General features: G+C 37.4%; 1 protein-coding gene across 6 annotated transcripts in view; it reads right to left on the bottom strand.

Annotated features, from left to right (window-relative positions):
• Positions 1-15,000, bottom strand: part of Znf148 (zinc finger protein 148) — a 99,408-nt gene that overhangs the window by 20,686 nt on the left and 63,722 nt on the right. For all 6 annotated transcript variants that reach the window (XM_090344889.1, XM_090344908.1, XM_090344928.1 and 3 more), the window contains one exon: positions 8,668-8,790. In XM_090344889.1, coding sequence (XP_090201015.1) covers positions 8,668-8,790 — 123 coding nt within the window. The remainder of the gene's footprint in view (positions 1-8,667; positions 8,791-15,000) is intronic.

Below are 15,000 nucleotides of genomic sequence, written 5' to 3'. Positions count from 1 at the left end.
TATACATAAAACTATTTCAGAAAGATATATGTATATGTACAGACATTATATATTTCTATTTAATGTATATAAACTTCGTTGTAATGGTTGTTGAATTGGAAAAATAAAGAGATAAAGCTGGGAGACTTTACACTTATACTTAAAAACATTTTTTGAGAACCATAAAATGCGTGATTATACTATTTTGCTTTTTAAAATGGAAAAAAAAGTTTCAAAAGTAGAACCTGGAATTTTCGATCTATATCTCTAAGATTATTCTAGAGCTACCATAAACTTATTTCCAAAAGTATCTGTTAAATAAGAGATAAGATGAGACAGAAAGAAATTAATCTTATCTTCTTGGACTTCTTGGGATTGAGGAAATTTTTCTGATAAGGATAATTACAAGAGAGAAGCTTAGCTCAGCCTCATGAGAATACCTCATGTAGTCTAATTTATTGACAACTTTCAACATGCAATTTTAAACTGCTTCTCATTAGACAAGAGGCAAAGAAAAATAGTCAAAGATGGCTTTCTTATTACTGAAGACAGAGAAAAGATGGCCAAAAAATGGTATGATGAAGCAAAGAACACTAGAATATAAGATCAGGAAGAGGATGGTCACTTTGAAGAAAATAAGACTGGAAGGGAAGCACACAGAATACAAGTTAAGAAATGATCCTTTATAGGGAAGAGAAGCATGGGAAGAAATATAAAAGACTATGGAAACTGATTAGGCTTGCAAATATCCAACTATGACCCCTCCAAACTTGAAAAGGGTTAGAGTCAGTGAGAAAAACAGGTTGTAATCTTTGCAATATACGTTTTTTTTACTTGAAACAGAGGAAAACAGTTCCACCTATACTATATGCAAATCAGTAACAATTATTATGCAAATTATAAAGGGCATTTGGGCTCTGGGCGAACTGCCAATATGGTTAACAATGCTTCAAAGTCTATGCACCCAAGTCCTACAAGGGAAACAGAAGAATGAAAATGGGTGTCACAGTTTCCTGAACAGTCAGTGAGAATATAAAGTTTCATCTCTGGCCAGTTAAAATTTTTTTTCAACTCCTCCAAGTCACATAATAATATGTAAATTAACACTGTGAAAAGAAAAACAAAATCTTTTAAAATGGTTCAAAAATTTCTTACATAAAACATGTAACAAAAAGATAATAAGTAATATACACAAAGCAGAATTGAAATGCACCAGCTTTTTTTTTTCTTTTAGATATGTTAATAAGATCAAGATTAAGTCCCAAAAACCATGGCAGTTCAATCACTTTTGTGGCATAGTAACTGCAAGGAAAGGCTTTTTAAGGAACAAGTCTGGTTAATGGTGACTGCACAAAGCCCTTTATGTTCAGTTACAGAGAGAGAGAGAGAGAGAGAGAGAGAGAGAGAGAGAGAGAGAGAGAGAGAGAGAGAGAGAGAGAGAGTGTGTGTGTGTGTGTGTGTGTGTGATTAATTGGAGATAAGAATTCCAGGTCCAGGCTATCTCTGAATTTTGATCTATCTCAGCCTACTGAACAGCCAGGATTTCAGGCATGAGCCATCAGAAGCTAGAAGGTAAAATTTTCTGAATAATACAGCTATTACTGACTTGTGGGTAGAAACAACAACAAAAAAATCCAGCACAAAAATTCAAAAGTAGGGTGGGAGGAGGGAAATGGGGACCAAGATATGAGAAACGGTATCAATGTTTGTGAAGTAATGCACCTTCTCTCTGATGAATATAATGTAACTTCTATTAATTACAATAAAAAATATATGGGGGCTGGGAGTTTGGCCTAGTGGTTAAAGTGCTTGCCTAGTATGCATGAAGGCCCGGGTTTGATTCCTTGGTACCACATACATAGAAAAAAGCCGGAAGTGGTGCTGAAGCTCAAGTGGCAGAGCTCTAACCTTGAGAAAGCCCAAGGACAGTGCTCAGGCCCTGAGCTCAAGCCCAGGACTGGCAAAAAAAAAAAAAAAAAAAAAAGGAAAAAAATTCAAAAGTAGAAACATTGAATTCCTGAACCTTTTATAATATTCTTTTCCTTTCCTATTGTTAGATCAGACCAACAAGTATCTGTCTCACCTAAAACAAGCACCAATGATCTTTTCTGATGTGTAACTTTTAAATGTATCTACATGTTTTTGTCTTTGTTTCATGTCCAAATGTCCAAAATTAAACCTGAGTGTGGAACATAGTGATATCTATAGAAAGCTACTAACATTGCTGCCTTTTATCCACTCCTATACCACTTAATTAACAACAAAAATGTATCTTTACTAAAAGAAATAAATACTTTTCAATCTCTTAGTCATCAGATTACTAAGTAGATGATAGAGGTGATTATGCAAAGAGCAAAGCCCCTTAATGGAACAAAAGGAACAAACATATTAATATAGGCAAACCATTCTTCCTTCATAGATACAGACTTGGCTTTCTTGTTTCATCCTCTTTTAGTAGAAAATGATTTACCTGTTCAGGATGGTTGCCCTAGAGATTAGCAGTCTAACCAAATACTGAATTTTTAAAGTATTTTTGCTTTTTCCCCTAACAATTTTCAAATACCACTGCAACAGACATCTGAAGTTTCAATTTTTTAATCTTAAAATGCCTGCTGTACCATCTCTAGAATCTTCTTCCTCTTCCTCCTCCCCCCCGTTCCTCCTCTTCTTCCTCTTCATCCTCGTCGTCTTCTTCTTATCCTTCTCCTTCTTCTTTCCTTTTGTACGTCATAGGGCTTAAACTCTGGGCCTGGGTGCTATCCCTTGAGCCACAGTTTCACTTCCAGCTGTCTGGTGGCTAACCGGAGGTAAGAGTCTCATGGAGTGGACCCTGGCTGACTTTGGACCACGATCCTCAGATCTCTGTCTCCTGAGTAGTTAGAATTACAGGTGCGAGCCACTAACACCCAGTTTCTAGATTCTTTATCTAGTCATCTGTCACTGTTGCTTCAGCAGAAATACAGTAGTTAAAGACCAAGTAAACAGATTCTCCTCTTACCCAGATAGACACAGAGACAGACCTATACAAATGTTATCTTAAAAATTAATACTCATTTTCAGACAAAGGTCTATTCAACCCAAGGAACTTACAGATCACTGTCACTGAATGATTAAAACCTGATAGCCTTCAATGAGAAAAAAATGATGTACTATTAAAAGGCAAACATGTTTGTCTGTATTTTATGTATATACTGAAATTATTAAAATACATTTTAAACTAATAGTAAGCTTTATTATACATTCCTATGTTAAGATTGACTTCTAATCTCCTAAAACTCCAAAGATAACATAGAGGACAGAACTTAAATTCTCATCAATTACAATAGAGAAGATTTGCTAAGTTAAAAGTGAAGCTCAAGATATAGAGCTTTTTTTTGGTGGGTCATGGGGCTTGAACTCAGCCTGGGTTCTGTCCCTGAGCTCTTCAGCTCAAGTCTACCACCCTACCCATGGGCCTGGGCATTGTCCCTGAGCTCTTCAGCTCAGGCTATCGCCCTTCCCTTGAGCCAAGCTTCATTTCCCATTTCCTAGGGGGTAAACTGGAGAGTAAAGTTTCAGGTCCTTTTGTGCGGGGCTGGCTTTGAACCTTGATCCTCAGATCTCATCCTCCTGAGTAGCTAGGATTACAGGCATGAGCCACGGTGGTCAGCTGGCTTAAAGAGTTTTAGAAAAAATGTACTTGTTCTAAAATCAATAACTGATAATTGATGGGATATCTATCTATCTATCTATCTATCTATCTGGCACTCAAATTATTGTTCAATTTATGAAAGAGTTTGAAAAGACTGCGGATGTGGTGGTTCACGCCTGTAATCCTAGCTACTCAGGAGGATGAGATCTGAGGATCAAGGTTCAAAGCCAGCCTGGGCACTGAAGAATATGAAACTCTTATCTCCAATTAACTACTAGAAAACAGGAAGTGAGGCTTGAGTCTCAAGTGGTATGGTGGCAGCCTTGAGCCGAAGAGCTCAGGGACAGCACTCAGGCCCAGAGCTCAAGCTCCAAGACAAACAGACAGACAGACAGACACACACACACACACACACACACTAATGAAAAAAAAAAAAACCTATAAAATGTATATAAAAAAATGTTGTAGAACTGGCGTGGTGACTCAGGTCTGTAATCCTAGCCAGTTAAGAGACTAACATCTGAGGATCTCGGGTCAAAACCAGCCCAGGCACTGAAGACCGTGAGACTCTTATCTCCAAATAACCATTACCATACCAGAAGTGGCACTGAGGCTCCAGGGGTAGGGTAGTAGCCTTGAGCTGAAGAGCTGAGGGACAGCACCAAGGCCCAGAGTTCAAGCCCCACAACTGAAGAAGAAGAAAAAAGAAGTTGTTGTACACAACATCTCACTAAAATAGGACCATTTATATTTTACTGAACAGATTTTTAGGATTCACTAATGTTAATGTCTAAATCTGGATAAAGCCTTTCTAACTCCTAAGGTATGTAAGCCATTCATAAACTTCTAGTATCAAGACTTGAGGGTCTCAAGTTTAAATGTGTATTATACTCATTATTTGTGCTTTAAAAGTATAAAAACCCTGAAGAAAGACTCTCCTGGGATGGGGCCTCTACATCTGTATCTAGAAAATGTCCTGACGACTTGCCAGAAGGGAGAATCACAGACACAAATGCAGTGAGACTGAACTAAGCTTGACATGTTTTAAACACTTCTAGAAACTTTAGATATTTGTCGTGCTAATATAAAACAAAAAGAGCTTCATAAGGGCAAAGTAAAGTGATGTTAAGAGAAAATAATAAAATAATGCAAATGTGCATAGCATATCCATACATATATGAGACACAAGCAATTATAAGCAGTCAAGAAAATGACAACTTTGAAGTCTAACAGATTGTATGGTGAGGGGCAAAAAGCTCTAAAATGACAGCCCTTTCTCAAAGTTATAGTATAGTACATATTATTTTTTAAAATATTTATAACATAAGCACCAGAAGCTAAAAATGAGTGGCATTTGCATATATACACAATTATGTTGATTAAAGTATACCATATACAGGAATAAAACTCCATGAAGTAAACACTTCAAACAATTAACACAGTATTTCACAAAAGAAATATCAAGAGGATAAAACACGTTTAACAATCTTGAAGGGTGGCAGAATTGCTAGAGGAAGAAGGGATAGATGAATAAAAAAAATAAAGGGCAAAAAATGGCAGAATATTCAATGTACCTGTGTGATAAAGGAAACAGACCAAGTAAAATGGGTCTGGGGTCAAGGGCAGTGAGGGATAAGGATAAACAGTGGTAGGAGAGATTCACCAAGAAGAAACAGACATGTTAAATTATAATCCCTTCTGTAAGCATTTTAAGTTAAAACAACAAAAAAAGAACAGACTAAGTTGTAATTCAGGATTGCCTTCAAAAAGCTATTTAAGGCTAGCTGGTAGCTCTCACTTGTAATCCTACTCAGGAGGCTTATATCTAAGAATCATGGTTCGAAGTCAGCTGAGGCAAGAAATTCCATGAGACTTTTATCTCCAATTAATCACAGGAAAATAGATCAGAAATGGCCCTGTGGCTTAACTGGTAGAGCACTAACCTTGAGCTAAAGGAGCTCAGGGACAGCGCCCAAGCTCTGAGTTCAAGCCCCATGACAGACCAAAAACAAACCATTAACTATTGGTAGTTGTGCTTTTAGCCAACTTACTAGAAAGATTAAGTAGAGGGGAGAATAATTTGCAAATTATGTACCCCTAAGATTTGATAACTAAAGGCAAAAATCACAAAGAGGAACCTAAAACAAACAAAAACACCACTAAATTCTGACTTACTTTGTTGAAAAAGAAAACAACACTCAGTCCTAAAGAAATTTGTATTTCCTGTATAGAATCTGAATCCAATACAATGATGACCACATATACAAATATTCATAGTGGCAGGGCGCGGTGGCTCACGCCTGTAATCCTAGCTACTCAGGCTGAGATCTGAGGATCAAGGTACAAAACCAGCCTGGCACAAAAGGACCTGAGACTCTTATCTCCGATTAACCTCTAGAAAATGGGAAGTGGGGATTGGCTCAAGGGTAGGTGGGTAGCCTTAAGCTGAAGAGCTCAGGGACAGCAACCAGAGTTCAAGCCCCATGACCCCTTGCCCTCACAAAAAAAGAATAGATCGAGTCATTTTGTTTTCATTTTTGTTTTGAGACAGTGGTTCACCATGCTGGCTTTGATTAGCCTGGGCTGGCCTCAAACTCACAATTCCTGCCTCAGCCTCTTAAATGCCAGGATCACAGACAGGTGCCACCTCATATGGCAAGATATATACAGTACACTTAGTTACATCATGCCTTTCATCTTCCCACTATGTAGATTAATAAATATTATCTTTAGAATACAAACCAGTCCAGTGCTGGTGGCTTATACCTGTAACCCTAGCTAAAAAGGAGGCTGAGATCTGAGAACTGCAGTTCAAAAATGAGCTCAAGCAGGAAGTATAGAAATAAGTCAGAAGAGGTGGTGTGGCTCAGTGGGAGAACAGCAGCCTTGAAGGAAAAAAATTAAGCAACAACCAGAGGCCCTGAGTTTAAGCCCAGGTAGTGGTACATGCACACACCTCTGCTAGAATGTGCATATACAAACACAAAGGAAATACAAAATAATAAAATACTAATGAGATGATCTCAATTTAATAAGAAAACAACTCTAAGCATCTGATCTATATTTTGAAACACCTAGACCATGTTATCAAACACTCAACATATTCTTAGTTCAAATTTCATAGACATTTTACTTCAGAACAGAATCAGAAAAATATTGTACAACACCTAGGAAAACAGAAAATCTATATACATCATAATTTAAAATCTTAAATTACATTCTCTATAGATCAAACCCAAAGTAAAACAATTACTATTAAGATTTTAGAAATTACTACTTTTACTCAAAGCTTGGAAATAGTCTATATATGAGGAACTCAACCACTATAGAACAACAACAAAAAGATGTATCCTAAAAATCATTGAGAAAAACGTAAGACACCAAAGAAAGGAAGGAGAGGAGAATTTCATAAAACATAAAAAAATAAAGTATCAGTACAAATGAGAAAAACAAATTTAATATAGCCAGACACTAAAGAAATTCCAACTTACACAACAATGAGACTCCCACTGAAAGCTACATCAAGCAAAGTAAAAAAACTCAAGGCTGGTGAGGACTAAATCCCTCAGGTCCACTTGAGTAGGAATATGACACATACAACACTTTTGGAAGGAGTGGTATTTTTAAGTTTATGTTCTTTGATTCAATAGCAAAATGTATTAAATGCACAAATATTTCAAGTTCGGCATGACTTAAAAAAAAACTTTCCAACACGGCAATCATTAAATAACATGATTTATAAGACTAAATATTTTATTAGTAAAAACTAATAAAAATGTTTACAAAAACAATTACTGCACTGAGAATATAGCTCGGCGGTAGAGTGCTTAGAATTTGCAAGGCATTGGTTTGGTTTTGATTCACAACACTGTTAAAAAGAAGGGGAAAAATGATTACTAGCTTCAAATGCAAAAATAATTTACACATACTTGAAGGGTTTTATGTCAGTAAACTAAATTTATTCACAAATTTGATAGAAAGGGAATACAGCAGGAAATCAAAATAGTTATCTCTAAGAAATGTTACTATGGGTTATTTTAGCCTCTAAAATTTTTCAAAGTTTTATTATTTGCTGTAATAGGAATACTCTGTATCCCCAAACAGTGATTAACTAATAAACTATTCAACAAGTGCTTACAATATAGAAAAAGTTTGTTAATTTCCATGGTATATACATTCCCCTTATGGCTAATTACAAGCTACCAATGGTTTTGGCTACTGACCAACAAAATTCCTGAAATTTTAGCAGTAAGTTCCTGCAAGCCAGTCTGAGCTGTTCAAGCCCAAGGTAGCTCCAGTTACATCACATTCCAAAGTATTCAAAATAAATGATGATTATGATGTGATTTTTAATTGAGAAAACAGTCTTACTACATGAGGTAAGAAAAAAAGATGAAAAATAACTACAGATATACAAATGTACTGTAGAGTTCAGATTTACTAGCAATACCACAAATTCTGCATAGTCAACTACCGTGTAATAGAGAAAAAATATTAAGCAGACATCTTCTAATAGTAATTATTGCATTTATTATCTATTCATTGACCATAAAATGTTAAGAGTCCCATTTATGTCTCCTAGTCCAGGCTATATCGTACAGTCGTGAGTCAAATGCAGACCCTGCTCTCATAGAGCTTACATTCTGTTAAAGATATTCCACAATCTTTTTTTATGAACAAGTGATATTAAATTTGTACAAAACCTTAGTATTAAAATAAGTTAATCTAATTTGAATGAGAAGCAAAAGCCCTAGATATTATTAGTTTTTAGAGAAAATAGACACATGGCAAAAGAAAATTACATTCATAGAGAAGTGAAGGATTAAAAAAAAAAGGCAGAAAAATTGAAAGCCGAGGCCCACCAGCTCTGAACAGGCATGCATCCCTGCATCCCTTTTCACTTCTACCTCTTGGTGGAAGCTGACACAAAAATGAACTTTACTAAATTACAGGAAACATTTACATTTGCCTTAAAGTCCAATCAGGAAGGTTCTTGCTCATAGATAAAAGTTTGCGATTAAATGATTAGTGACCACCACCTTAATATATTCTCTTACTTTTGCAGGAGACCGTTGTTTCCGCTTCTTCTTTTTCTGTAAGTCTACTGGCTCTCTGATTTTTTTGTCTCTCATCAGTTGCTCAGATACATCAGTAAAAGTAATTTCCTGTTTTACACTTATCTGTTTAAAAACAAAAAGCTGATTTTAGAAATGCATAAAAAGTTCATTGTGACAAAAAAAAAAAGCCATTGTATGCTTAATCCTTGTCAAAGACTACATGGAAGATCTCTACAATGCCTATCAGGGGTGTGTATGTGCGTGTGTGTGTGTGTGTGTGTGTGTGTGTGTACCAACTAAATAATAGATTTCATATTAAAGGCAGTTAAGAAATAAAAATGATGAATATATAAACTAAGGGAGAATAAGATTCGTTGTTTTAAATCTACCTTAAAAACAGATTAAAAATGTACTGAGGAATGACGATTACAAGGTCCAGTGGAAGACTGGAAATGGCAATGCATACCTGTAATCCAAACTATTTAGAAGTCAGAGAGAAAAGAATCTTGGTTTGAAGCCAGGCTGGGCAAAAAGTCAGTGAGACTACCTCAAAAACAAACTACTGGGCATAGTGGCACAGGCCTGTTATCCCAGTAACAGGGGAAGCACAATACTAGATGCAGTGGTATGAGCCTGTTATCCTCGGACATGGGAGTATAGACCAGGCCAGAATGATATTAAAGCAACACTCTACCTAAAAAGTTGCTGGAGATACATGATTCCAGGGGCAGGTACAGCATCTGCCTAGCAAATGTAAGGTCCTAAATTCAATCTCCAGAAGTCTGAAACAAAACCATAAGCTAGTCAGGTAGCTCACACCTGGTACCTCAGGTAATAAGGAGTTAAGAAAATTATAATCCAATTCTAGCAAGGTCAAAAGTCTGAGGCCTTAAAAAAAAAGGGGGGGGGGTAAGGAAAAACACTGGAGGGTGGCTAAAGCAGTAGAGCAAAAGACCCTGAGTTCAAGTCCCAGTATCACACCACCTTTATCCCCACCAAAAAGTTGGGAAATTCCAGCTATTGAGGAGGCCAAAGTAGGGGAATTCATTTCAGAGCCAAACTAGACAAGCATTGAGACTTTATCCAAAAGTAAGCCATAGCTGGGTGCCGTAGTGCATGCCTGTAATCCCAGCTACTCAGAAGGCTGAGATCTGAGGATCAAGGTTCAAAGCAAGCCCGGCACCAAAGTCCGTGAGATTTTTATCACCAATTAACCACGGAAAAACTGGAAGTGGCGCTGTAGCTCCAATGGTAGAGTGGTAACCTCGAGCTGAAGAGCTCAGAGATACCGCCAGGGCCCAGCTCAAGCTGCACCCCCACCCTCCACACTCCCACCCCTACCCCCCTTGCAAAAAAAAAAAAAAGGATTGAAGCCAAATGGTAGCTCATGCCAGTAATCCTAGCTACTCAGGAGGCTGAGATCTGAGAATCAATGTTCAAAGCCAGCCAGAGAACAAAAGGACCTGAGACTCTTATCTCCAATTGACCTTTAGAAAATGGGTAGCAGGGCTTGGCTCAAGGGGTAGCCTTGAGGTGAAGAGCTCAGGGACCACACTCACACATACACAAAAAGATGAGTTTCAAAAGTGAATATAATATTGAAAGACAAATGGGATAATTAAATATGCCAGTGTGCTCTTTCATACCAACAAAATAGAGGTGGGAGTTGGTGTCTCACATCTGCAATCCTAATCGTTCAGGAGATTGAGATCTGAGGATTGCAGTTTAAAGCCAGTCAGGCACAAAAGTCCATGAGACTCTTTTCTTTTGGTGGGTTGTGGGGCTTGAACTCAGGATTTGGGCACTGCTTCTGAGCCAATTTGTGCTAAAGATTAGTTCTCCATTACTGGAGCCACACTGCTAATTCCAGGTTTTCCAGTGGTTAATTGGAGGGAGGTAAGAATTTCATGGGAACTTTTCTGTCCTGGCTGGCTTTGAACATGATCCTCAGGTCTCAGCCTCCTAAGTAGCTGGGATTACAGGCATAAGCCAGCTGTACATCCCAGGAGATTCTTATCTCCCCTAAACTACCAAAAAAAGCCAGAAATAGAGCTGCCGCTCAAGTGATAGAGAGGACTAGGCTTGAGCAAAAGAAGCTTAGGGACAGAGTCTAGGTCCTGAGTTCAAGCCCTAGGACTGGCACAGAAAGGAAGGAAGGGAGGGAGGGAGGAAAAGAGGAAGGAGGGGAGGAAGGGAGGAAAAACAAAAAAGGAGGGAGGAAAAGAAAAGAAAGAAAGAAGGGAAGAAAGAAGGAAAGAAAAAGGAGAGAGAGGAGGGAGGGAAGGAGGAGGGACAGGGGAGGTGGGAAGGAAGAAGAGAGAGAAGAGGGGAGAGGGGAAGAAAACAGGACAAAATTCTAAAAGATCCAAACAAAAGACTAACAATGAAAACTTGCTCAATGTTCTTTACAAAACAGTACTCAACATTTTCCTCATCTTTACAATTAACTACCATGAAAGTGAATGAGGTTTTAGATCACTACTTTGTACCAGACACAATACTTATAATAGAGAAATATTCCAGTGCACATGAAAATTTCAACATTGCTATCCCATCTTTAGCTCTCAGTTCTTCAGAGTTGCTTGTCTTAAAAGAAATATACCAGAATTCTAAGGTCCCTAAGAGTCTAGTCAACTTTCATCAGATTTGCTAATTCTCATTCTTCACCCTTCACTGATACATTTTCAATTTATCCTTGAAACGAAAACATACAAGTATCTTAAAATAAATATTCAACTCAACAGACTATGAAATGATAAAAACTTGTTAAGAAACATTAATAAGCAGAATGTGCTAATGATTACAAATCTGGAAACCAGATAAAAAACTATGGTGCAGGAAGCTGGGAATGTGGCTTAATGGTTGAGTGTTTGTCTAGCATGCATGAAGCCCTGGGTTCCTCAGCACCACATAAACAGAAATGACTGGAAGTGGTACTGAGGCTCAAGTAGTAGAGTGCTAGCCTTATATATAGAGTGGCTCAGGGACAGTGCTTAGGCCTTGAGTTCAAGTCTCACAAATGGATATATATATATAGATATAGATATATATACATGCACATATCAGCATATATATACATATATACAGCATATATATATCGAAAGATTATGAGCATTTTATAGATTTCTGGTGTTAAGTTGGAAGACAGCTATGTAGAAAGGGTTTGTGCATAAAATGTTAAACCTATGTCAAAGATTTCTGACAAAATGAAAAGACAGTTTTCATGAATTCTTGAAATGGGAGCACTGTTATAAATCATAAATCAAGAAGCTAAGGGGGGAAAATCTTATATGATTTTTACCTAGTGACTTATAGAACAATGACTGTTCTAACAGTTTCTTTTGGCATCAATTATTTGGAGCACAACACAGAATGATAACATCACTACCACCAGTTGGGTGTGGTGGCTCACACTACCTGTAGTCCTAGCTACTCAGGAGGCTGAGATCTGAGGATCAAGGTTCAAAGCCAGCCTTGGCACAAAAGGACCCGAGACTCTAACCTCCAAATAACCGCTAGAAAACGGGTAGTAGCCTTGAGCTGAAGAGCTCAGGGACAATGCCCCATACCCCCCCCCCCACACACACAAAAAGTCACTACTACCATGGCTTTAGAAAGTAAACATCTTACCAACAGTGCACAGATGTTTACTAAAATGCAACTATGTACTCATGCTACATGTAAGACAAAGGATAAAGAAGCTTTAAGCATGGTGGAACTGCTCTGTCCTATTATGTGTATGTTCCACAGATTAATCCAAACATTTTTGCCAATTTATAAATTGCAAATAATCTGTGGAAATACAGCATACAACGCATAGAAACAGAGAAAGCCCTTTTGGTAAAAGTGTCAGGTACAGTATAGAACTGATTTGTAAATAAGCCCTGCAATTAGTAGCTATCGACAAACCAAAGAATTACATATGTAAACCATTTAAAAAGACTAATACAAACAATGGAACTTTTCAGTTACATCCACTGCATGAAATGTGGTATTTTCTAATATAAAATATACTTTTAATGTGATAAAAACCATGAACATAAACCGACAAGTTTCAATGAGTATAAGCATAGTGATTATCAATAGACACACAATAATTTATGCTTTCAGAAGGCTCCAATAGGCTTATCATTCATAAATGGAATGACCTCCTCCCTATTATAACCTCTAAGTATACTCTAAAGAGTGCATAGCCCATCTTAAAGTACTCAAAAAGCCGGTAAATTCAAGAACAAGAAATTACAAATATGATAATGAAATGACAGCTACAAACAAGGAGTAGTACAGAAAAAGTAAACAACTTAAGCCTCCTTTCACCCCAGGAAGACTATAGTAGAGATCTATAAAAACTACCACAACAGAAAATCTTTAAGCACAGCAGAGATACACCTCACTCTTACCTTGATAACTCTAGCAGGGCACTGGTGGCTCATGTCTACAATTCTAGCTACTCAAGGAAGCTGAAATCTGAGGATCACAGTTTGAAGCCAGCCTGGGTAGAAAAATTCTTAAATCTCCGTTTCCAATTAATAAGCAAAAATGTTAGACTGAAAATGTAGCTCAAATGGTAGAAGCCAAGCAACAGTACAAGGCCCGGAGCTTCAAGACCCAATAAAGTACATATGAAAAAAGTCAAAAGTATAGAAAATATGTGTAGGAAAAAACCTCTGGTTTCCTCCTGGTCTTTTAAATTTAACCTTTTTACCCAGTCCCATGAGCATCCTTATGCCTATTTGAAAGCCTTAATCTCAAAGCTCTGCTCTCTCATTATCTACAAATATCACTATCACCAAACATATCCTTCTTTCTTTAGAAATCCAAGAATTGTAGGGTGCTGGTACCTGACTACTGTAATCCTAACTACTCAGGAGGCTGAGATCTGAGGACTGTGGTTCAAAGCCAGCCTGGGCAATAAAGTCTATGGTACTCATCTCTAATCAACTATCAGAAAACAGTAAATGATGCTGTGACTCAAAGTCATAGAACATTAGCCTTGAGCTCAGGGACAGTTCTCAAGCCCCGGTTCAAGCCTCCCAACACAGTGAGAAAGGGGTAGGGGGAATCCAAGAATTTCACCTTCTATAACTCAAGACCTTTGCTCATCCCAATCTAAGTTCCCTCCAAAATAGAAGTAGGTCCTACAGTCTCACACTTTCTCACCGCCTCGTTTTTGCCCATCTGCTTCTTTCTTAAAAAATTTAAAATACACCTCCTCTTTAATCTCCCAACAATGAAGGCAAAAAGGCCTAACTATACTGAAAAAAATCTTTCTCTCTGATTCTCAAATCCCAATTGGAGTCTATCTCACTCACTCATTTTCTATCTGTCTCTCGCCTTTTGAGCTGATACTAGAAGCTTGAACTCAGGGGCTCTTGCTCTTGCTTGGCTTTTTCACCCAAGGTTAGTGCTCTAACATTTGAGCCATACATCTTCATTTCTTAGAATGACTCTTTTCTAATATGTTTCATTTTTGCCCCTCAAAATAAACCAACCAACTTACTTTTATTCATTCACTAAAAAGTAAATGCCTACTCTAAGCTAAATTTAGTAATGCTAATGTAAAAACAAAAGGCCTTACTGAGCTGGGGACTGGTAGTTCAAGCCTGTAATCCTAGTTATTCAGGAGGTTGAGATCTGAGGATTGCATTTCAAAGCCAGCTAGGCAGGAAAGTCTGTGAGACTCTTAACTCTAGTTAACTACCAGAAAACTGAAAGAGGCTCAAGTGGTAGAGCCTTGAGCTGAAGAGCTCAGAGACAGCACCCAGGCCCAAAGTTCAAGCACCATGACTGACTCAAAAAAAAAAAAAAAACAGCCTTATTGAGATTTTAATATATGCAAAGTACCATTCTAGATGTTGAGAACACATTGGAAATATAAATTCTCTTTTACCAAGGCCTTAAAATTTAGAGTACAAAGTTCTGATGCATTACAGAACTTAAAAAAAAAAAAAAAGAGGTATAGGGGGGAAGACTACAACAATTTGTAATCCAAGACACATGTCACATTCTTACTACAATGCATGGTATAGAGAAAAAAGGCAGAAATTTAAAGGTAGAACTGGGAAATAAAGATTTGAAATAAGTGCAATAAGCTTTGCAGATGAAATAACTGGAAATATAACATTAGATAGTTCCTCTTATTTTTTCTCCCAAATCTGCTTCTTTTACTGTATCACCTGCTTTCTTTTAGACTCAGTAATGCTAATAAGTGATACAACAAATACGTCACTAGACATAGTAATGAGGAATAAGCATGTCATCTGGTTTGTAAAACTGGGAATATCTGACTCACTAGAATGATAGTGAACTCTACCTTCCTTACATTACCAACAT

Source organism: Megascapheus bottae, chromosome 1 (genome assembly GCF_031878675.1).
Source record: "Megascapheus bottae isolate mThoBot1 chromosome 1, mThoBot2.hap1, whole genome shotgun sequence".
Lineage (NCBI taxonomy): Eukaryota > Metazoa > Chordata > Mammalia > Rodentia > Geomyidae > Megascapheus > Megascapheus bottae.
The sequence above is the reverse complement of the archived record's forward strand: the minus strand, read 5'-3'. Positions and strand labels throughout refer to the sequence as shown.